Raw genomic sequence first — 25,283 nt, 5'->3', positions numbered from 1 at the left:
TCAACTTTTTAATATTTTCAAGGAAGTGTAGGGAAAAACTATCCTTTTGATCATCTTGCCCATGGCAGCTGTGACCTTCTGGTTCCTCAGGCTATAGATGAGAGGGTTCAGCAGGGGAGGTAAAGTTGTATAAGCCACTGCAACTAAAAGGTTTTGGATAGGTGATGTGTCTGATGCCTCCCTGAGGACAGCAAGCATTATAGAAATGAGGAATAACATGAGGATTATCAACTGAGGGGAACAGGTTGAAATGGCCTTGTAGCGTCCTTCCACAGAAGGAATCTTGAGCACACTGGAGAAGATGCGAGCATAGGATGCAATTAAAAAGGCAAAGCAGCATGACAAACAACACAAGCTTACTACAATTAATATAAACTCAGTATTAAACACATCCGAGGTTGAGACTTTCAAGACATGAGGGATGTCACAGAAAAACTGGTGGATCACATTAGATCCTGAGAAGGGCAGCCGGAACATGTTCCCTGTGTGTACGGCTGAATAAAGAAGCCCACTGAGCCATGAGCCAGCTGCTGCCCAGAGACAACGTGCTGGAGTCATGATGATACCATAATGGAGGGGCTGACAGATGGCCACAAAGCGGTCATAGGACATGGCCACAAGCAAAGCAAACTCTGTGGCTGCAAAAAAGAGAAAGAAGAACATCTGGGCAGCACATCCCAGGAGGGACAGGGACTGAACACCACTCAAGGAATTCACAACAAATTTAGGAAGTGTGACAGAGATGGATCCAATATCCAGCAGGGATAAGTTACTCAGGAAAAAATACATAGGACAGTGAAGGTGTGTGTCAGTGATAATTGCAGCACAGGTGAGAAGGTTCCCCAGAAGGGCTGCCAGGTAAATCAGCAGGAACAGCACAGCATGTAAGACCTGCAGCTCACGTGTGCTGGAAAACTCCATGAGGAGGAACTCTGTGATGATTGACAAGTTGCCCATCCTGCTGCAGTGCTGTAGTTTAATTAAAAACAAATAAGAATGAATAGCAATTAAACAACGTGTTAAAAGGAGAAAGAATTAAATACTTATTTAGCTAGAACTTGAAAACTATTTTGTCCCCTTTAGCCTGAACCAAAACAAAATTACACTATATTTTAAGGCCAGAATGAACTGAAGGCAGAGCTGCATCCAATAGTTCTGGAACAGACTTTTAAATACTTAATTCTGTAAAATATATTGAGGAAGTGATACACGATGAACATTAGGAAAGTGAATGATACTAATGCAAAGATAATAAAGAAGGCTATCATCACTAAGGAGGGAAATAGAGTTCATCATGTGAGCATGTACACACACACACCCATTGTGCTCATATACATATATACTTATACACACTTAAATACATATATTTGTAAATATATATATAAATCTCATTAGAGAGAGAATGAAAGATTAAAGTGAGGGAAAGATTCCTATTTTTATTGCATATTTCATATGTTGTATTCATATTTCCTGTATTCAGGAAAGTAGTTTGCAAACATGCAAACATTATATAACTTAAGCTAATTTTATAGAAGATATTATTTCATAGATTGGTAAAGAAGAACCCACACAGATTCAGTGCTTTGTATGAAGTAAAGTTAGAATTTGAAACCAATTATTCTGACTCTAAATGCAGTTTTCCTCTTATTTAAAAAATGCAAATATTTCTAATACTAGAAACAGTAGATTACTCTGTTGATGTTAAGTCATTTTTTTCATTTCTGACTCTTTATGACCCCATTGGGGGTTTTCTGAGCAAAGATACTGGATTGGTTTACCATTTACTTCTCCAGTTCTTTCTACAGATAAGGAACTGAGGCACACAAGAGTAACTTGCCAAGAATGACATTGCCAATTAACTGTCTGTGACCGGATTTGAACTCACGAAATTGAATCTTCTTGGAGTCAGGTCCAGCACTCTTTATGGTGCTACCTACCTGTTTAATTACTCTGTCTGGATATTGGGACCACCTCCGTTACATTTCCTAAATTCATTGTGAATTCCTTATGTGGCATTCAGTCCCTGTCCCTCCTGAGATGTGCAACCCAGATGTCCTTCTTTCTCTTTTGTGCAGCCATAGATTACCTACATATAGGTAATTTACTTAAATTACATATATATATATATTATATCTTAAATATATATATGTAATTTAAGTAAATATTAATTTGTGCAGCCATAGATTACCTACATATAGGTAATTTACTTAAATTACATATATATATTATATCTTAAATATTAATATGTAATTTAAGTAAATATATTATATCTTAAATATGATCTTAAACAATATCTATATATTATTTAAGATTTATGTCATAGGCTTACATTTAAAAAATGAAAGAATGGAAATGTCATCACTTCCAAAATATTCTTCATATATTTATTTGTTTTCTTTACTGCTTATCTCTGGGGTCCTTTTCTTTATGCACTTGCCAGGCATTTCAAAATCTCTAATTCCGAGTTTAAAAGTAAGCAATTGATCAATGTTTTACTATTCCGATGTGCTCCCACCTTCTTGTTAAGACTGTCCACAATTGTGACTTTGCTTTCACAAAAGCAACAGATGTCCCATTTCTGCCCTCAAACTTAAATGGCTAGCAGAAGCCTTTTTTGTTCTTCTGGATGAAAATCCCTATTTAATAAATTTATCATCACTCAAATGAGTATCTTTTCTGTAAATAAGCTGAGTAAGATTTTTCCTTTTTCCAGGAAGGCACCTTTCTCCCAAGTCAGAAAAGACCAGACTAGTATGTATCTTCCATCTGGTTTAATGATCAAATGATGGAAGTGGGAATTCAAGAGATCTGATTTTTAGAGTTGATTTCACTTTAGGGTGACCCTTTCATTTCTCCCTTTTGGCATCAGACTGAGCATCTATTAAATTAGTGCTTTGGACAATAATCTGCACTACCCCTACCAAAGTCATCTTTTATGATTGCTATAATCTTTGCATAATATTTCTTATTATGTGAAAGTAATCTGTTTCTCCAGGTTGACTACCATAAGAACTATAGTACTAGATAATTTATTTTAAAAAAAGAATTAGGAGTGGTGTTCTGATTTTACTTCTATAGGGACATACTGGAGAGTAAACTATGTCTACTTTATAGATAGGCAAGACAGACATAGAGGTATAAGTAGAAATGCAGATGATAGAGATAGAGATGGAAGTAGTGATAGCGATCAATATATGGATATACAAATACACATTTTGAGAGATACATGATAGACAATAAATTAATAGATATAAAAGATGGAAGCTACATACAGCCATAAAAACATTGTGGGAATTACATGTAGATATACATATACGTGTGTATGAATCTATATACAAATGTTACATATATAAATATATATAGTATGTATTTTATATACATGACAATGTTTATATGCTCATATATTATAGAGGTGATAGATAGATAGACACAGATGATGGATAAATAGGAAGATAGATAGATGATAGATAGACAGATGATAAATAGATCTGTATCCCCCTTCCATTTAACCACAAACACTCTTCTAGACTTCAGCCTCTTTCCAAACTTTTCCACAAATCTGAATTCCCAAGATAACATTGGAGTTAATTCTCCAACCTTCCAAATATCCCATCACAAAGTCTCACAATTCAATCATTTAAACAATATTGTCAAAATTCAGTGCCCTTAATGATTTAGCACAATCTTACTATATATAGTATATGTGTGTATAGATATATCTATATACATTCACTTATAATAGATATAAACCTATACACATTAATATACTCACACTTATATAAACAAAATATGTATTATGCTCCAGACTTGAGAAAGATGTCAGAGACCTAGAATTACCCATTGATAATATGATAAAATACCAATTTAGAGGGTTTCAGGTCATATCATCAACCTCCTAATTTTAATTTTCACTGAGAAATTTCACTGCTTTATTTCCTACACATAAAAATGTCCATTTTCCAGTTAGAAGAACCTAGGGGACCTACTGGCTATCATCGATTTCAAGTCATTCAAAAGTAGCTTCCAACAGAAAGAGCAACTGAAGATCATACACTTTATCTGAAAATAGCTGGGGAATTGCTGAGGCTCTCAGTGAAGTCCATCGTCTTTATCTGAATATCTATTTCAAACATGATCATAGGAGCAGAAACTCAAAACTAGAAGTTTAAAGTTCAATTTTCCAAGTACTTTATTTCTACAACAGAGACAAACAATAATTGACTCTAATTTTTCCAGTTTGTAAATTACAAAGCCAGAATTAAATAATTGTCTTCTGCTTCCAAATTCAGCACTCTCTCCAGTGAATTTATTCAAAAGTCCAACTCATCTTTTTTGCAGCAAAATAATTTACACAGAAAAGGATGGGGGAAACAAAAAAGTAAAGTTAGAATCGACATATAGTTCCTATGTCTACCAGGTTTCATCATAAAGACTATGCTACAAACAAAATGCAACAAGGAATTGTCACTCTTGCCAAGCTCTCCTCGTGTTCAATGGTACAAATTTCAGTTAAATGAAGATATAGCTATGGTCTACAATCAGAGATCAGAACAATAATTATGACTCATTTTTCATTTGTCATAGGACTCTTGATATTCACAAAGTATATTTACATACCATCTCCACATGACTGAGTTACAAAGATAATGCTATGCACATGTTACAGGTATGGTAATGGCTCAGAGATGCTAAAGCTTATGCATAGTCAACTTACAGTAAACTGACAAGTATTTATTAAGTGTCTATCATGTCCCAGATATTGTGGTAAACATGGGATTGAAAAAAAAAAAAAAGGTAAAGAAATCCCTGACCTCCATGAAATTAGAGTAAACTAGAAGGAAAAAGCAAGTAAATAAGCATGTACAACTGATACATACAGGAAGAATGAATATATTCTCAGAGGGAAGCTGAAATGATTATACAGCTCAGACAAGCCAGAAGTAAAATTCAGATTAATTTCACCTACCATACCATCTGTACTGCCACCAAATCACTTCTCATACACACAAAAGAATCACAGAGAAATCATCTCCATGATCATTACTTCATACATTAAGCACCTGAGCATACTCATGGTCACAAAGAAAAATAATGACAATCACAATGAAAATACCTGAGTTATTCGTTCTGATGTGCATACTTTACAGTATATGTTGTCTTTGTCACAGTTCTCCATCTACTTACATTTCTAAACATAATCTGTACATTATCTCATTCCTCATCAATTTATTCCATCCTGATGGGCAGATTCAAAAATATGTCAAGGTACTCAAGTCTAAACCTCTGAACCTACTATCACTATGGAGATTTTGGTGATTTTTATGTTACAGAACTTGGTGAAATATATTGCCCAATGTCTTTTGTAGAAGGTGCTGTGAAATCACCAGAGTATTCAATATCAACATCATCATGCTCTGGGTTGCTATGAATTTTTTCGCCCAGCCCTTGAGAATAATTAGGGAAGAATCTATTTTATAAACAATCCAATGAAAAAAGTTCTCCCTTCAGTCTTATTAAAATATCAGCCACATAAGAATAGGCCACTGGGAGTCTGTCAGTCTTAATCAATAGTCAATAAACATTTACTGAATGCCTCTTGGATATCAGGAACTCTGTTAAGTGTAAAGAAATGAGTAGGGGAAGATGAAGGGGAAACAGAACTTAGCACAAGGGGATAAAGGAAAAATGCAAAGGCAGTGCAACTTGTAGAAAATTAAAAGAAGACTGTGTTGGGTGCTCCCAGGGGGAAAAAAGCAGCATGGCTCTGCTCTCCAGTCAAAGAGTCCAATCAGAGGAATAGATGCAAATAATATGACTCATTTTCACAGGATAATGTGATTTAACAATGAATATGCTTTTTAAATGTTTAATTCATTTATTCATAATTCCTAATTTACTTTTTTAAATTTTATTATTTAACATTTCTTTTTTAGGTCTCTTTTGCTAAACAGGAAAGTAGGAGGATAAAAGGAAAAAGGAAAGAGGAGGGAGATAATAAAAAGGAAGGGCAGATTTTTTTAAAAGGCAATAAATCAAAACAGACTTGAGAAGAAGGACAGGATATAAAGAGAAAGAAGTATAAGCAGAAGAAAGTAGAATAGAAGGAAATGCAGAGAAATTATAACTATGAATGTGAATGGGATGACTTCACCCATAAAAAAAAAAAAGGAGAAAACGGAATGGATTAGAAACCAAAATACAGCAATATGTTGTTTACAAGAAAAACATTTGAAATCAAGAGACACACAGAATTAAAATAAGGGAGAAGAATCTTTCCTGCTTCAGATGTAGTAAAAAAAAAAAAAAAAAAAAAAAAAAAAAGGAACAATGGTGATTACAGATTAAGCAAGAACAAAACAAACCTAAATAAAAGAGATTTGGAGAAAAACTACCTCTTTCTAAAAAGTATCATAGTAAATTGAGTAACATCAATACTAAATATAAAGATTCATAGTGGACAGAATATTCAAATGAACTTTCTCAATATTTGTAACACCATGACCCTCTCAGCCCAACCACAGAGGAAGAACAATGGCTGTAGTGTCTTCTCAAATTAATTTCCTTAATATAGCTAATTTTTTGTTATTCCAGATGAATTTTGGTTTTTTTTAACTCTGTAATTTTTTGATAGTTTGATTGGTATGGCAGAGAATAAGTAAATTAATTTAAGTAGAATTATCACTTTTATTAGCCTACCCACAAAATTAATATTTTTTCTAATTCTTTAGATATGATTCATGTGAAAATTATTTTGTAATTGTGTTTGTATGGTTTCTGTGTGCCTCTTGGCAGACTTCCTAGTATTTTACAATGCCTACAATTATTTTAAATGGAATTTCTCTATCTCTGCTGGATTTGTTGCTAACATATAGAAATTATGATCATCTGTGTGAGTTTATTACTTTATATTTTATAGAACATTTAAGTGATATAGTGAGTAGATTTCCAGGCCTAAAATTAGGGAGAATTCCTCATCTATAAAATTAGCTAAAGAAGGAAATGGCAATTCACTACAGTATCTCTGCCAAGAAATCCTGAAATGTGGACACAGAGTCAGGTACAACTAAACAACAATTTTATTTCCTAAAATTTTGTTAAGTTTGTCATCTCGGATAAGTTTTGTCATTGTTGTTGCTGATTCTCTTAGGTTCTTTAAGTATATCATCATATCACCTGCAAAAGTGAGAGTTCTCTTACCTTGTTGCTTATTTTTATTCTTTCCATTTCAGTTTTAAGAGTGAGTTCATTCCATTCACAGTTAACATTGTGTTTTCCCCTCCCTTTTGCTTTATCTTATGTCCTTTTCAAAAATCTGTTTGGCTTTTGATCATTTTCCTGTCACTATAAATTTTTTTCCAGACTTTTTAATCAGACTTGTGGTGTGGTGGTGTGGTGGTGGTGGTGGTTGTATGCTTCCTTTTCCAGACTCTTACTTGACATTGCACTTTATGTTGGGCTTAAGCTCTGTTCAATTCTGGAGGAATGGCTGATCTAAGTTTCTATAGCTCAATTTGGGGACCTTTTTGGTGCTTCCATGGTGATGTGATCCAAGGAGAAGTATGGTCACTGCCCTCTGGCTTTGTGCTCTGGTCCTTATCCAGGTATGACACCTGTTCCTGGTAATTGTGACTGCATCTCTGTTCCCCCCAATTACAATCCAGAACTGTGTAATATGTTCAAGGAGTGCCAAATGGCACGAAATCCTGCCTAGTGCCAACATGTGAATCTTGTAAAATAGCTTTCTGACTAGGGTATTCTATTGCTCTGCCATCCCTAGATACTGAGTATTCCTGTTTCTCCTGTTACTTCTGTAGCTGCTATACAAGACCCATCCCTATCTTCCTACAATCTTACCCCACTCCCAGCCATTCTTCACTCAAAGTGACTACAGACATCTCTTTTCTATCTATCTAAGTTGCCCTGGGTTGGAAAAATGTTGTGAGCATTAGAAGAAATTTAAACTTTAAAAGGTTATTGATTAAGTTGCAAAGATAATTATATCAGAGTTTTGGGAAAGAAAATGGGCCCTTCATTTTTTCTTCATTTCAGTCATGTTGGACCAAGGTTTTCATGACCTGACACTTATATTGCCCCAATTATTATATGCACAAAATGCCGCCAGTCACAAAGGGTATTTCACTTTTAATGGAAACAAGAAAAGAAGTATGGACCTTTAAACTTATTTTTATTTTTAAATAATCATTCTTGTCTTGTGAGACATCAATAAATATGAGCAAAAATTCACAAAGAGAACATATATATGTAATTTATGAAGAAAATGCTATCAATCTTCAGAGGAACAGATGACAAATAGAAATAAGCATAGCATAATCTTACATTTATCTGTATGAATATATATGTGTATATGTTTACGTATATCTAAATCTATACATGTATGTACATATACACTTAATTGTTATCTTTTTTAAGGTGGGGAGGTAGTGGAGAAGAAAGGAAAAATAAAGAAGAAAGTGAATAGTAAAGAAGAAAAGAAAAAAATAAACATAACAAAAAAGTTGGACAGTTTCCAAAACAATGTGTAACATTTTAATATAGTTTTTCTTGAAATGGAAATTTGTTTTATATTGAATCTTCTCATGTTCTGCTATATGACGATGCTTTCTTTTTTATTTCTTTCTTGTTTTACGTTTACATTTAAAATAAATTTTAAAATTTACTCAAAAAAAAGAAAGAATGAAAAATAAAATCATATCTACACATTGTCTATGCCTGGAAATACAGGATTAATTCTCTATCTTTAAAGTCCATCATCTATCTAATTAGCAAGCTTCTTCATCAGCCATTTGGAGTCATACTTGGTCATTGCATCAAACAATTGTCTTTCTTACTCTTTTCCTTTTTAATGCTACAGTCATTGCTAGATGGTGCTCCCAGTTCTGTTCAATTCTCTGTGCATCAGTTATCTCAGGTTTCTATTATTCTCTCTTTCATGTTTAAAGAGACCAATAATAGCCCATTATATAATATGCCAATTTGTTCATTCATTCTCCATATGATGGGAATCCACTATTTCCAGTAAATTCCCAGGTCTCTACTTATAGCATTAAAGCAAAATGGGTTCATGTTTGGATGGATTAATTTATAGATATCATCACCTATTACATATTTAGATCTTTAAAAATGGTTCAGTCATTCATTTCCATGCATTAATTGTCTTAGCTTTGATTTTTGAGGATATTCTTATACTTCTTTTGTGAATCAAAGGGAAGAAATGACTGACAGGTTCATTTTTTCATTTTTTAAGTCTAGCTGTTGTGCCTTTTTGCATATTCAATACCCTAGCTATACATTCTTTGTCCTCTTAATTTTCTTAGGGCTAGACACATCCTTCTTGGGAAATAAAGCCATTCGGATTATCCTAATCAACACAACTTTGATCTTCTGGTTTCTCAAGCTATAAATGATAGGGTTCATGAATGGGGGCAGTACTGTGTAAGCCATGGCAATAAGAAGGTTCTGAACCGGTGAGCTGTCTGATGTCGGCCCCAAGACTGAAATAATTATAGAAAGGAGAAATAAGAGAAGGACAATCAAGTGAGGGGAACATGTAGATAAGGCTTTGTAGCGTCCTTCCATGGAGGGGATCTTGAGTACACTAGAGAAGATGTGAGCATATGATATAATTAAAAGGACAAAGCACAATAATAGAAAACATGAGCTTATGGCAAGTAGTAGGTATTCAGTATTGTATACATCGGAGTTTGCAATCCGCAATATCTGTGGTATATCACAGAAAAACTGGTGGATCACATTGGATCCTGAAAAGGGCAAACGAAACATGTTACTTGTGTGTAGGGCAGAATAGACAAAGCCAGTGAACCAGGAGCCAATTGCTGCCCAAAAGCACCGGGCTCGTGTCATGATGACCCCATAGTGCAGGGGGTAGCAGATGGCCACAAAACAATCATAGGACATGGTCATGAGGAAAGCAAATTCTGCTCCTCCAAAAAACAAAATTAAGAATATTTGAGCCATACATCCCAGGAGGGAGATGGATGGAGTGTCTATCAGGGTATTAACAATGAATTTGGGAAGAGTGACTGATATGTAACACATATCCAACAGGGATAAATTACTTAGAAAAAAGTACATTGGAGCATGAAGGTGTTGGTCAGTGATAATAGCAATAATGGTGAGGAAATTCCCCATCAAAGTTGATAGATAAATCAGAATGAAAAACATAGCATAAAGAACCTGTAGCTCCCAAATGCTGGCAAAATTGACAAGGAGAAATTCTGTGATGATGGTGAAGTTGACCATACTTGCTAGCTCCCAGTAAATTATTGAGATCGAAAGTACAGCCGAAATAGGGTAGCAAAGAAATGAGAAAAATGAAATTCCTTGTCTCCTCCTTTCAAAAACTTCACAAAGAGAACCAGGTTCCATCTATTCTGTACACAGCTGGAGCAATGCTGAAAATGAAGGCGCCGATTCTAATGCTGATCCATGAATTCAGCTGATATTACAGAAACTGTCATAAACTACATTAAACTGATGGCAGCAGGGCAGATAGACAAAGAGCAACTATGAGGAAAGACAAATTCAAATACATCAAAGAGGAAGGTCTCCAAAACACAGGCAAGAAAACTGAGGAAGGGGAGAAGATAAAAACACTTATTATATTTTAATATATAACATAAACTATAATAAAAATTATATGTCACACATATATAATAATATAATATGTAAAAATGCGATTACCTATAGATTGAATTATCAAAATTACAATAAAATATGAAATGTATTATGATGTTTAAATCATTCCATTATAGATTTCAAATTCTAGTACTTACATGTTTTTTCCTAATTTTCAAGGCCTATATTTTGTGAATCATCCAAATTTCTCCTTAATTCACATTGATAGTCAAAATTCTGCTATCTCAGTTACTGAATAAAACAAAAAATTTTAAAATTTTATGACTCCTTAAATTTTTTTTTGGTCAACACCATTTTTTTACTGAATATTTTTACTGAATCCACAGGAAAGCAATATGTCTCATGGCAAATGACAATTTGCTAATATAAAGATCAGAAAGACAACCCAGTGTCTTTAACTCCTAGGTCTTTCCAATACCTTACATTGTTTTTTTTTTTTTAATAGCAGCAACTATTCTCTTGGAGTTCAAGTGCTCAAAGATAGCTTTTGGGTTCTATTTTATTAGATTTTTTTTATCCTTATTCACCTAAATCCAAAGAATATACTTTTCATGGGGAAAAAAATTCTTTAAAAATATCTATGAACTCGAAAGGGTAAATAAATAAATAAGCTGTAATTCCACTCATTTAATTCTAGTGCCTTCTCTATATTAATCCTTTATTTTACCTAGAAATAGCTGTTTTCTATATATTTTTGTCCATGTCTCTCCTATTAAATTTTAAGTTCTTTTAGGGAAGAAATTGGGATTAAGTGCCTTGCTCAGGACCATATAGATAGGAAGTATTAACTGTCTGAGGCTGAAATTGAACTCCTGATTCCAGGGCTGGTGCTTTATCCACTACCCCATTTAGCTGCTCCCAAGAAAGTATCTTTTGCTTCTTTATTATCTATTATCTCTAGCACTTTGCAACAGTGCTTGACATATAGCAGGCACTTAGTAAATATTTATTGGTTGATTGCTTCAATAACTTTTTCATATTTTTAAAGTTCAGAGAAATTAGATACTTTAGATCTGACTTGTTTAATATCCCTTCCCTTTGCTCAATTCATTTCTCAAATGCTCTTATGCTTAAAATGATCTTTTTTTTCTTCAAACCAGAGATTTTCAGAGCCCTGCTTTATCACCACATAAGATAATAATTAGTCAAAATTCATTGTACAGTTTTTATGCTTTCCTGGTAAAAAGGTCCCAAATACCCATTTACTTTTCGCAGACAATAGAATTCTCCTTTGTACTGAGATTTACAGAGCTAGCAACAACTGCCATTCTCTTGAAGTTCAAGTGCTCAAAGATGACTTCTATATTCTATTTAAGGATTATATCTGTATATCTATTTAAGATAGATAGTTAAATGTATAAGGTGGTAAATAAATAAATGATCAATGGACAGATAATATTTCAATTCAATTTTTGTCCTTCATAGTCCCAGGTTTCAGTAGACTGCATAAGGCATTAGGGTCACAGACAAAAAAAAAGTCAAGAATATTTTGAATTTATGATGAAGATGATGATGATGTTGATAATGATGATGTAGTGGTAATATTAATAATTGACATTTACTAATATCTTGATATTCATACAACTTTTAAAAAGCCTCATATTCAAGATATCTAAGTCAACACTTTGAGATATACACAATGGGATTTTCTTTATTTTAGAAAAGTTGACTTACCTTGGATCACATAGGAAATCACTACTGGAGACAAATTTCATGTGTTCGTCTTCTTAACTGAAGTCCAGCACACTTTCTACATTATCATCCTTTCTCTTCGGAAATTAATAACTCGTTGAGGATCAAACTTGTAACCTAACCAGTCAAAAAGAAATAAAAGAGAAAAAACATATGATTAGATAACATGGAGGGTTTCTTCTTTCTCCAAAGTCTTGATTTGGGTCTTAGCATGGTAGAAATATGATTGAATCTCCTTTCTTCACTCCTCTCTGGAAGAATAAGAGGAGAGAAATAATGAAAGTAATAATATGTGATCCTGATGGTTTCACTGAAATAGTGTTGCTAATCATGATAAAATACATTCCTTAGAAGTATCTGGAAAAAAAAAAGATTCATAAGTTATCCAGATAAGCCAAGGGGGACACATTACCTCCTTAGTAACTATGGGTTCTTTGGTCCTTCTCTTGAGTATAATTAACTACAGAGTGGTGTCTTTCATAAACAAGAAAATTGACTTTTTTTCATTAGTCTTATTAAAACATTGCATTTCCATGTCAAGTCCTTGGGGTCTTGAAAATCCATAAGAGTTTTCCATATAATCCTTAATTTTATCCACAATGAAGTCCAACTAAATTTATTTTATACTAATTATGTTTTCCTATAGTGTTAATAATTATTAATAATAAATAACTAATAAATGTTGGGCATACAATAAGAGGCAAAAAAACTAACCCTACTTTCAAGAAACATATAATCTAAGAAATAAAATGATAAAATCTATCAAATCTATCAGATGTTTAAAAAAAATTCATATTTCAGCCATAGCAAAAGACTGCTTATAAAGTGCATATATATACATGTATATATATATATATATATATATATATATATATATATATATATATATATATATATATATATATATATATATATATATATATATATATATTACATGTATTTATATATATGTACAGATATATATAAATAAATATATGGATATACATTTAGATTTAAAGATATATGTATTCATACACATATATGCTGTCCCTAAAGTCTTATTTGAGCTTATAGCTGCTATAATAATAACAAACCCAGATACGTGTATACATGTCATATGCTAGTATACATGTATAAGATAAGCAGTTCAATATTATTTAATGACCTAATATACTGTACCAAAATAAAAAGTTTTATTCCCTAAAGTACAAATCACATTTTGAATAATTGAATATACAATCTCCAATGTATATGTTATTTCCAAATTTCCAAAATGATTACCTTACAATAATTTTTTTGATACAGAGAGAAACTGATTTGTATTTCTCAGATTAGGAGAGAGAATCTTAGTGTTCCTATGATCTCCCCAGTATCAATCAACTAGTAGCTATCCAATCCAAGATTAAATGAAGTTATTATTTTCATCCTCTCTCTCTCTCTTCTCTCTCTCTTTCTCTCTCTTCTCCTCTCTCTCTCTCTCTCTCTCTCTCTCTCTCTCTCTCTCTCTCTCTCTCTCTCTCTCTCTCTCTCTCTCTTCAAAATTTTTGAGCAATTGTTTTCAGAATACTTTTGGGATTTTATAAATTTTTGACTCTTCCAAGGTGGTATGAGCTAGAGAGGGGTATGTTTTTTTACTCTCCTGTATGATGCACTGGTTATGAGAAATCACAAGAATTCTTTTTAACCCTAGAAATATATCCAGGGTTCCTGCTCTCCTGCAGCCTCAAGCTCTGCTATATTAGTACTCTTCCTCACTCTGGGACAAGGCCCAGGACTGCCACTCAGATCCAAGTACAAGCACCCATAGGCTGAAAGGTTTAAAAACTCCCCTGTCGCCAATGATTCAGCCTCCACAAGGTTTGTTCCCTCGTTTGATAAGACCTGGTCTTGGAGGCCCAGCCTGCCCTGGACTTTCACTCTGATGCAACAGACCTTTCCTTTTTACCTTATAAGCTGTGTTGGGCTAGAAAACTGTTTCAATCTATCTTTTGGTGGGTTCTACTACATGAGAATTTATTTAAGATTCATTATTAAAGGGATTTGAAAGGGATGGAAGGAGAACTCATGCAAGTTCTTACTTTTCCTCCACTATCTTGGCTGGCTAAATTGAATGGTTATGTATTTCACAATCATTTAATCTTGTCATGTGACAAACAGCATTGTGTTCTCCTTTTTCTGCTAATTTTTTTCTGCTTTGGTTCATACAAATCATCTCAGATTTGTCTGAATCCACCTTTCATTATTTCATATAAGCCTAATATTCCACATAATCATATGCCATATTTTATCTATCCATTCCTCAATTGATGACTATTCACTTTTTTCTAATAACAAAAAGTGCCTCTATAAATATTTCTGTGCATATGTCTTCCCCTTGAGTCACCCACCTTTCCTTCTTTTCTTGTTGTGTTCTAACTTGGGCCAAAACCTTGCTATTGTCTGTTAAAGAATGAGATAATTCAAAGTTGAATCAATTGATTCTATCAAGTTAGTGTGTTTTTACTACCATAGCACCTTCAACAATTACAATTTTCCTTTAAAAAAATTTCTCAGGCTAACATACATGAGATAAAGTCAGAGTTGAGTATGGATTGCTGTCATTATTTTTTATGTCATTGCCCACAATTTCACTGTCTTCATTTGAATGTTGCCGATTTCTATCTTTTGCTGATTTATCTTTTTGTGGGTGGCTCTTAATATAATTTGAATCAGTTCACTTTATGTTTTGGATGTTAAAATTTGTTAAAAACAAACATTTTTTCTTCCTTACTTGTTTCCCTTTTAATTCTAATTATATTTGTATATAAAAACCTTTCAATTTGAGATAATCACAATCCTTTAATTAAAGCTTTTTATTTTATATATGTGTGTGTGTGTGAATAATTTTCAACATTCACCCTTACAAAACCTTGTGTCTGATTTTTTTTCTCTCTCTTTTCCCTAACCCCACCCTAGGCAGGCAAGTGATCCAATATATATATTAAACATGTGCAATTCCTCTCTATATGTTTCCACAAATATCGTGTATTTTGAAAATAAAAAGCTTTAATATAAAATTCATTTTTCTTTATTCTCTCCTTTCCCTGTTAAGTGAAATATATATATTTGTACATAACTGAGTTCAAATCTGGTCTCTGAAACTTAATATTTTCCTAGCTGTGTGACCCCGGGCAAGTCACTTGATCCCACTTGCCTCAGGAAAGGGAGGGAGGGAGGGAGGGAGGGAGGAGAGAGAGAGAGAGAGAGAGAGAGAGAGAGAGAGAGAGAGAGAGAGAGAGAGAGAGAGGAGAGAGAGAGAGAGAGGAGAGAGAGAGAGAGAGAGGAGATGAGAGAGAGAAGAGAGAGAGAGAGAGAGAGAATAGAGAGAGAGAGAGGAGAGAGAGAGAGAGAGAGGAGAGAGGAGAGAGAGAGAGAGAGAGAGAGAAGAGATGAGAGAGAGAGAGAGAGAGAGAAGAGAGAGAGAGAGAGAGAGAGAGAGAGAGAGAGAGAGGAGAGAGAGAGAGGAGAGAGAGAGAGAGAGAGAGAGAGAGAGAGAGAGAGAGAGAGAGAGAGAGAGAGAGAGAGAGAGATTAAGACTAATATCCTCATAGAGATAAATCAAAAAACTGGTATAGAAAGGGGCAGGGAATGGCAGAAAAAGTGTGTGTACACACCACACACACACACACACACACACACACACACACACACACATGATATATAAGAAAAGATCCAGGAAATGGTGGGGTAGCATTGTAAAAGGCAATATAAAGCCAAAAAAAAAAAAATCACATCTCAGAATTCAGATGTCAAGGGGGTTTGGAGATAACCAGTATTAAATTCTATCTCTACCACATAGTAGTACCTCTGTGACCTATACAATTCATCTAAATGTTTTAAGCTACAGTTTTTCATGTGTAAAATGATGAGTTTGAAATAACATAACTATTCTGGAAGCACCTTTGCACTTAAAAATCTATGATTTTAAGTTTGAAAAAAGAAATAGTAATTTTCCCATTATCTCCAATATAAAATAAGAAATAAATGCCAACACTAGGAAAACCTGCCTCAGTCTATTACATAATGAAATAGAATTGTGAAAATTAAGGCAAAAACATAAAAAATAATCCAGAAAATATGAATTGTAATGTAGTCATCAGAAGCATTAAAGCTATTTAAATTAAATTGTTCTTTTTTATGAAGGGAGAGAATTAAGAAGATATGTTCTGTGGAAGGCTTGTCATCTGAGAAAATATTTGATTTTGAAAAGATTATCTCCACATAGGAAAGGTTAAAATTTAAATAAATGCTATATGGAAAAACAACAACTTGATATTTTTTGTTCATATAGACATTTTTCCACAGGAAAGGTACCAGGAAAATTGAGTTGTTTGATAAAGTGACTCATGAACAACCTTTGAGTCTAATTGGGAAATATAAATTCACATGCATGAACTAGCCAATTTCAAACTTCTTTTCATAGAGGGGAAAATGCAGGCACAGAAAAGATAAGTCAACTTGTTTGTTCATGGCAGAACTGGGATTAGATAGCTCCATTTGATGGCAAAGTTTTAAACTAGTGGCCAAGAGCTTAGTAGATGTATCAACTGTTTCATACACCAGTTTGAAAAAAATTATCATTTTCTTATTGTATTAATAACCATGGTTATATATGGGCTCCAAAGTTCCTCTTTTTACTTCCTTAAAACAAAACCAATGCTTGTGAAGGACTTAGCTGACAATGAGATATTCTCCTCAATCCTGATTAGGATCCCACTCAACTGGGAAAGCTTATTTCTGATAAAAGTTTAAGAGAATCTAATCTAGGTGAATTTCAGCCCAATATGTTCACTTTAAGTGGATTAGATGGAGATGGATCCTTTTCTTTAAATTGTTTTCAGAATATGAAAGAATGTCAAGATAAGTTCAGGGATAAATCTAGGAATATTTGTCTAGGGGTCCTCATTGTTCATTCTCTCTTATAAAAATTCGTTTTATTTTTAATTTAAAGAGTAAAACAAACCCTTCCATAATGTAGTAAAATAAAAAGATGATGGCTCATGAAACTTCAAATCCATTATACATAACTTATTATTTCTTTTAAATATACAACAAAATTATCATATAAATGTCTTTTTCCCTTTTTTTCTCTCTTTCTTCCACCCAGTAATGGCTAACATTAGACACAAATAATATATATGTGTATGTACACATATATACGTATGTTTATATATGTGTGTGCATATAAAGTTATCTAATGCATATTTCTATTTATTAGTTCTTTCTCTAGATTCTTTCTTCTTATGTCTTTTATAGTAATTGGGCATTTATAATAGACAAAACAACTTATTCCATCACAGTTATTCTTAAAGCAATATTGCTGTTATTATATACAATGTTCTCTTGCTCCTACTCATTTTGCTCTTCATTATTTCATGCAAGTCTCTCCATATATTTTCTAAGATTATTGTGCTTATCATTTCTTATGCTCAATAGAATCCTACCACAATTATATGTTTCAACTTTTTTAGCCATTTCCCAACTGATGGGCATCTCCTTAATTTCTAGTTCTTTACCACCACAAAGAAGTTCTGCTAGAAACCTTAAAAAACAAATAGATTCACCGGGTCTCTATCCCAAGGAAATACTAGAATTGTATCATCAAGAAGGAAAAAGAACCCACATGTGCAAAGATATTTTTAGCAACTCTTTTCAGGGTAACAAAGAATTGGAAAATTAGTAGATGCCTAGCAATTGGGAAATGGCTGGATAAGTTATGGTATATGAAGATAATGTAATATTATTGTTCTATAAAAAAAATGAAGAACAAACTGATATTTAAAAGGCCTGGAAGGATTTACACAGACTAATGCAAGTGAAACAAACAGAATCAGGAATACATTGTTCACAAAACAGCAAGAATGTGCGATGACTTGGAATGGGAGGAGAGGAAGCCAAGATGGTAGTGAGCAGGCACAACTTTCTTTGAACTTCTCTGACTTTTTCTCAAACCAACAGCAGATTAAGGCTCTAAATTGGTTTTCGAGTCAAAAAAAGCAAAAATATTTGGAGTACTACACATTTCCAGGAGAAGATACCTTGGAAGAACTTTAGAATAGGTCTGTTTCAACCAGACAGGGGGACAGTCTGCCAAGCCCAGACCGCAGCACAAGGAGACTGGAGCAAGAAGCTGGGGTAGGAAATCAGAGTATTCCACACACCTGGAAATCTTCTGAGCCTTAGGCTACTTTGTTCTGGTTGGAAACAGATGGTTTGACAGATTTGCTACAAAAGGCAATTTGTAAACCACTGAGCCCTGGAAGAATGTGGGACCTAGCTGCAATTACCCAGCACCTGAAGTCAAGCAGCAGAACTGCCCCAGGGCAAACTAAAGCAACTGTCACTCCTTCTCATTAATAGCAGACTTCAAGCCTTAAAAAAAAATGAACAAAAAAAAAAAAAAAAAAAAGAGCTCTCATAATAGACAGCTTTTATGGAGAGAAAGAACAGATTTCAAATCCTGAGGTTCCTAAAGGCAAATCAACTCCAGATGAAGCCCAAAGGGAGACATGAGCTGGACCCTATTTCACAAGGCTTTTGGGGGGAAATTTCATAAAGCATCTTAAAAGAGAGTTAGAAGAAAATTGGGGGAAGAAAATGAAATTTTTGCAAGAAGGGATGGGAAAAGTATATAATTCCTTACAAAATAGATTTGATGAAATGGAAAAATCATATAACTCCTTACAAAATAAATATGAAAAAGATACCAATTCAGTGAAAAACAAAATTTGCGAAATGGAAAAAAAATACAATGAACAAAACAATTCAACTGGCCAAATACAAAAGGAGCTTAAAAGGATAACTGAAAAAGATAATACACTAAAAATTAGAACTGAACAAATTAAAGTGAATGACTCATTAAGACTTCAAGAATCAAACAAAACCAAAAAATGAAAAAATAGGAAAAAAATAGGAAATACTTCCTAGGAAAAACAACTGATCTGGATAATAGATCTAGGAGAGACAATCTAAGGATTACTGGACTTTGTGAAAGCCATGATGAAAAAAAGAACCTAGACATTATCTTATAGGAAATCTTAGAGGAAACCTGCCCTGATGTCTAAGAATCAGAAGGTAAAATAGCCATTTAAAGCATTGACCAATCACCTCCTGAAAGAGACCCCAAAATTAAAACCCCAAGGAATATCATGGCTAAATTTCAGAATTATTGCACCAAGGAAAAGATATTGTAAGCCGCCAGAAAGAAACAATTTAAATACCAATGAGCCACAATTAGGATTACCCAGGACCAAACAGCTTCCATCTTGAAGGACCTAAGGGCCTGGAATCTGATATTCTGAAAGGCAAAGGAACTTGGATCACAGCCAAGAATAAACTATCCAGCTAAAATGAGCATTATCTTTCAGGGAAGAAGATGGGCATTGAATGATATAGGTGAATTTCATCCATTTCTAATGAAAAGACCAGAACTGAACAAAAAATTGGATCTCCAAACACAGAATTCAAGAGAAGCATAAAAAGGTAAAATGGAAAGAACTCTTGAGAACTATTTTTCTGCTATGTATACTTAAGAGTATAGGCATAATTTGATTTTATTATGATAATATGAAAAAGAAATAGAAGTGGAAAGGGGATTGTATTGGGAAAAGAGGGAAAAGGAAGTAAAATAAGGGAAATTACATCTCACAAAGAGGCAAAGAAGATCTATTATAGTTAAGGGAAAGAAAGGAGGGGATGAGCATTGTGTGAATCTTTCTCTCATCAGATTTGGCTCGAAGAGAGTATATCAGACATATTTGGTTTCAAAAAGAATGTGTGATGATCAACTATGAAAGACTTGGTTCTTCTCAGTGGTTCAGTGATCCAAAATACTCCCAATAGACCTGGAACAAAAAATAGCATCTACATCCAGAAAAAGAACTATGGAGATTAAACATAAATCAACATGTGCTGTATTCACTTCTTTTTTCTGTATTTTTCTTTTCCATGTTTTTTTCCTTTTGCTTTGATTTTTCTCTCCCAACATTACTCATAAAGTAATGAGCATTAAAAAATAAATAAATTTTTAAAAAGAACTAAAAAAATAGATTATTTTCCCTTTCCCCTAATTATCTTTAGGAATAATCTGAGTAGTAGAATTCATGAGTCAAGGTATATATGCAATTTATTAACTCTGGGCATAATTCCAGATAAGTCTCCAGGATTGTTGGATCAGTTCACAATTCCACTAAAAATGAGTTAATATCCCAAATTGTCCACATCCTCTCCAATATGTCACTTTCCTCTTCTATCATTTTAGTCAATCTGATATATAAATTTATATCTCAATGTTGTTTTAATCTGCATTTCTCTAACTGATAATGATTTTTTTCATATCACTATAAATTATTCTGATTTCTTCATTGAAAAACTGTTACATCCTTTGATCACAGTTGGAGAATAATTCATATTCTTATATATTTAACAATGTTCTTTATGTTTATTTGATGTAATACTTTCATCTGATAAATTGTCTACAAAATTTTTCATAATTTTCTTTCTTTCTGATATTAGTCATATTAATTTTATTTATAAGAAAACTTTTTTAACTTAATGTAATTGTCAATTATATGGTCTATTCATTTGTTACAAAGATTCCTGCAAAATACAATAAGAAATAGCTTATCCTTATCTGAGGATAAAATCTATTATAATAATGAAGACAACAAATAAATCAGATTTAAAGAGAGAAGACACAACTGAAGGCAGACTATGCTACTTGGTCAAGTAGTAATGAGGTAGAAGAGGAAATGAGGTAGATAGAGGAAAAATTCCCTGGGACACAGTTCCATAATGAACTCCCTTAAGAAAAGTCACTCCTGAAAGCAAGTCAGTAAGACAGAAATGCCCCAAATCTTTATGACTATATTCACTTGAAATGGCTCTGCAAACTCCAGAGTTCCCAGGTTCCCTCATTTGTCATGGCTTCTGCCTCCCATAACTCATCAGTCCTTCTGGATAGCATGGGAAAATTGCACAGTCTAATACTGGCAAAAACAAAAAAGATGCAACAAGCAATAGTATAGTTTATACATTAGAAAACTGCACAACACAGTGTTATATGAAGTATGAAGAAGAAAATCATAGGAAACCATTTGATTTAACAAATATCAATTAAGTCTCTATTGTGCACAAAGGATTATGCCAGTTGTTGGCGAGAAATGACATAATCCCTCCCATGATGTAGCTTGCAATTTATTAACTAAGGTGGAATTTCCATCCAAGTAACAACAATAGTATATGTAAAATAATAAATATGCAAAGGAGGAAAAAATAAATAATGCAATAAAAATATACAAAAGAGGTAAGAAATAAAGTATGAAATAAATTCTACTCAAAGATTATGTTCCGCTGAAGAAGTCATAGAAAGCTTCTTGTGGAAGCTGACATTTGATAAAAATTTTGAAGTTTGGGTACCTTTTCAAAAAAGTTTTGGGGAAAGGAAGAAATCAATATGCTTTTTCATCATATGGTGATTGTCCAGTTGGATAATTCACACACTAGTGATTAGAGTATATCAATGTAACAAGAAGGTAGTCTCTAACACTTTTTCTTTATATGATGTTTCAACAATGACTTATTACACTGGTTTCTATGAGAGAATATAAATAGACTGGGGAGGGAGATAGTGTGTGTGTGTGTGTGTGTGTGTGTGTGTGTGTGTGTGTGTGTGTGTGTGTGTGTGTGTGTGTATGCAGAACATCAGATGATATGATCTTTAGGACATCAGGAATAGCACAGAAATAGTGGTGGATTTCATTGGATCCTAAGAATGGTAATCGGAACATGTTCCCTGTATGTATAGTAGCATAGAAGATGAACAAGATTATTCATATTCAGGCAGTTAACGTTTGCTTAACTGTCAAGTCATATTAAAATCCACTTGCTTAGAAGAAGCACATGACAAACTAGGCTGAAAGAGTTGATTAAATAGTATGTTTTCTATAGTATCAGAGAGTTGATGACTCCATCCCCTTGACACCAAGGTATGATGCTTTCTATGAACAGCTCTGATTCAATATCACAGATATGTGGATTAGGCGTTTACTTAAATCTAACTGAATTCTGATCATCCATTAGCTCATAAATATTAAATTCTTTTTGAATTTGCTATATCTCGATTAGCACATATTATCACATCATTTGACATAATAGAATTGTATGGAAGAATGAATGTATGAGAGAGACAGAGAGAAAGAAACAGCGACAGGAGCAGCTAGGGGGTGCAGTGGATAGAGCACCAGCCCTGAATTCGGGAGGACCTGAGTTCAAATCTGATCTCAGACACTTAACACTTCCTAGCTATTTAATCCCAGCCTCAAAAAAAAAAAAAAGAAAGAAAGAAATAGTGACAAAGACAGAGACGGAGACTTTTCCACATAGGAACAATTTGGACCCAGTAGTTCTAAGAAGGTTTAATTTAAAAGTGTTTAGTTCTTCAAGCTGTGGGCAAAATATAGGGGAAACCTAATCCTCCCCCAAAAAAAGTTTCACTGGGTTCCTTACTCATAAAACTCTGCAGAGGCAGAAACTCTAGAAGAATTCCAACGTTAAGAGTCATTATACATATGTGTAGAATTATAGATATTGTGCCCTGAAAAACAGGAAGGTTGAACTCCCTCTTGACTTAAATTGAATAGTTGCTAAAGCAATCAAGGACTTCTGTCTCCATCTGGTCTTCACTAGGCCAGCTGAAAATATAATAAAAGGTAAGAACAACCATAGCAAGTAAAATCCAAAAATGCATTCATTTTGCTGTTATTCTCAAGTGATAAGCATGGTTGGCACTTTGCCACAATTAGGTCATTTCATTTTTCTCATTTCCATAGACCACCCCACCCCATCCAACCTTTGTTCTAAGATAAAGGGATAAAGAAGAAGATGGAGAGTGAAAATTACTTACTTTTTTATGATCTGATCAATGGTGATTTCTCCAGATAATCATCCACATGATATGCATTAACACATGACAATAGCCCATCACAAGGGTGAACTTTGGCACCCATGATAAAAGTTCTTTCTTGTCCCAGACTAGTTCAGTGACAATTAGACATATGACTCAGAAGCGTATTAATGCTGCAAGAAGAAACTTCTGACTAAGGACTCTGTAGTCCTGGGAGGAGTTCCAGGTAGGATCGGTGCATTTTTTATTCAAGATCCCTCAAATAATGTCCTCTTCGAGTGAATTGTTGACTGTGGAGATTTAGATCTCTAGATTTTTAGAAAGGGTTTCTCTATTGAGATGAGAAAAGAATAGCTCTTCCCCCCTTCTCCCCACTCTCCTATGCAAGTAGTTCTTTCCTCTGTCCTTGGGAATGTGTCTGAAAAGGAAAAAGACCCTTTGTAGTAACTCTAGGTATCCTTTAGTCAAGAAAACTGAAAGCACTACTCTTCGATAAGCATGGGTTGGCTGTTGTTGCCACTACTGCTCTTGCTGTTGCTTTTGGTTTTTTAGTTGTTTTGCTTTCAGTTTTTTATGAAGACAAAAAACCTAAAACAGAAATTCTGGGATCATTGCTCATTTCCCCCAAGTTGGGGCTATAAAGCATCCTTCACCTTGGGACGCCTTGTCAGGAATTAGGGCATGTTATTGTTGTAGTTCAGTCATGTGCCACTTTTTGTGATCCTACTTGGGGTTTTCTTTGCAAAAATACTAGAAGCGTTTGCCATTTCTTTCTCCAGGTCATTTTTCAGATAAGGAAAATGAGGCATACAAGATTAAGTGACCTGCATAGGGTCACACAGCTAATGAGTGTCTGAGACCAGATTTAAATTCAACAAGATGAGTCCCTTGAATCTATGCCCGACATTCTATTCACTTACCACCTAACTGTCCTACTCTAATTTCAAGGTCTTTTTTTTAAAGGCTTAATTTTCATAAAGGAAAATCCTCAAAATGCATTTGTTCTGTTAAATGACTAGAAAAATGAGGTCAACCCATTATTTTAAGTTCCATAAACATATCATGAATATAATAGCCCAAAATGGTGTGTTCTCTTTTTTAAAAACTGGTGTTGGAAGTCTGGGAGACTTGTCCATGACTATTATTGGCTGTTAAAATGGTGCTTTTGTAGGAACTAAAGATATGAGCTCCACTCTATAGTTCTCTGCCTGAATACCTGGCACAATATAAATTTGATCTGCCTGAGATTTAAACTTTTAGCTTTCAGCATTTCCTTGGCCTGCTCCCAGATTCTGGACTTTTAAGAATCAATGGCTTATGCAAAAGGAAGGAACTCCTTTTAAGATTATTCTAGATAACATTATATTCTCCCCATTATCCTTCTTTCCAGATATCAGGGGTCTTCTCTTCTAAATATGAGCACTTTGGAAATGAGTCTGAGAGCAACTGGTCTCTTTGGTCCATAAGAATGAGTCAGAAACTCAGGTTCAGATCCTGGCTTTTCATCTTGCTAACTAGGTGACACCGGTCAAATCATGTGTTCATTCTTATATTCATTCACATTTGAAAAATGAAATGGTTGAAGAAGACAATCTCTAAATTGATGGTTTTCTCATTTTTTCTTCCAAGTCAACACAGTTTTTTTTCCTATAAAATGTCCTAAGGAGACTTGGATAAAGTGAGTTTTCCCCTCAGTTCTAATGATGAAAACTGCTTTAGAGATTGTGTGTTTTAAAATGATATAAACAATGTGGGGATAGGGAAAGAGAGTTAGTTTAGGGATATTTGCAGTTAATTAAAGTCATTAAACTTCATACAGAAAGATGAATGAATGGATAAAGTTATTGTTCTTTTTTTCTTCTTTCAAATCGGTATTGGAAAAAGTTGGTGCAATTTGATCATTTGGGGAAAGACATGGGGATACTACAAGATTTATCAAAGATGGCAAAGTTAAGTAGGTTTTGTGGTATTTTATCAACTCTCTTGACTGTGA

The 25,283-nt window shown here is 33.8% G+C and overlaps 2 protein-coding genes across 2 annotated transcripts; both read right to left on the bottom strand.

Moving 5' to 3' along the window:
- LOC141547569 (olfactory receptor 14I1-like) lies at window positions 1-957 on the bottom strand. The gene has a single exon (XM_074275955.1). The coding sequence runs from the start codon at window positions 955-957 to the stop codon at window positions 1-3; it is 957 nt and encodes a 318-aa protein (XP_074132056.1).
- Window positions 958-9,303: 8,346 nt separating this feature from the next.
- On the bottom strand, window positions 9,304-10,281 carry LOC141547568 (olfactory receptor 14I1-like). The gene has a single exon (XM_074275954.1). The coding sequence runs from the start codon at window positions 10,279-10,281 to the stop codon at window positions 9,304-9,306; it is 978 nt and encodes a 325-aa protein (XP_074132055.1).
- Between the last annotated feature and the right edge of the window lie 15,002 nt (window positions 10,282-25,283).

This window comes from Sminthopsis crassicaudata, chromosome 6, assembly GCF_048593235.1.
Source record: "Sminthopsis crassicaudata isolate SCR6 chromosome 6, ASM4859323v1, whole genome shotgun sequence".
NCBI lineage: Eukaryota > Metazoa > Chordata > Mammalia > Dasyuromorphia > Dasyuridae > Sminthopsis > Sminthopsis crassicaudata.
The sequence above is the reverse complement of the archived record's forward strand: the minus strand, read 5'-3'. Positions and strand labels throughout refer to the sequence as shown.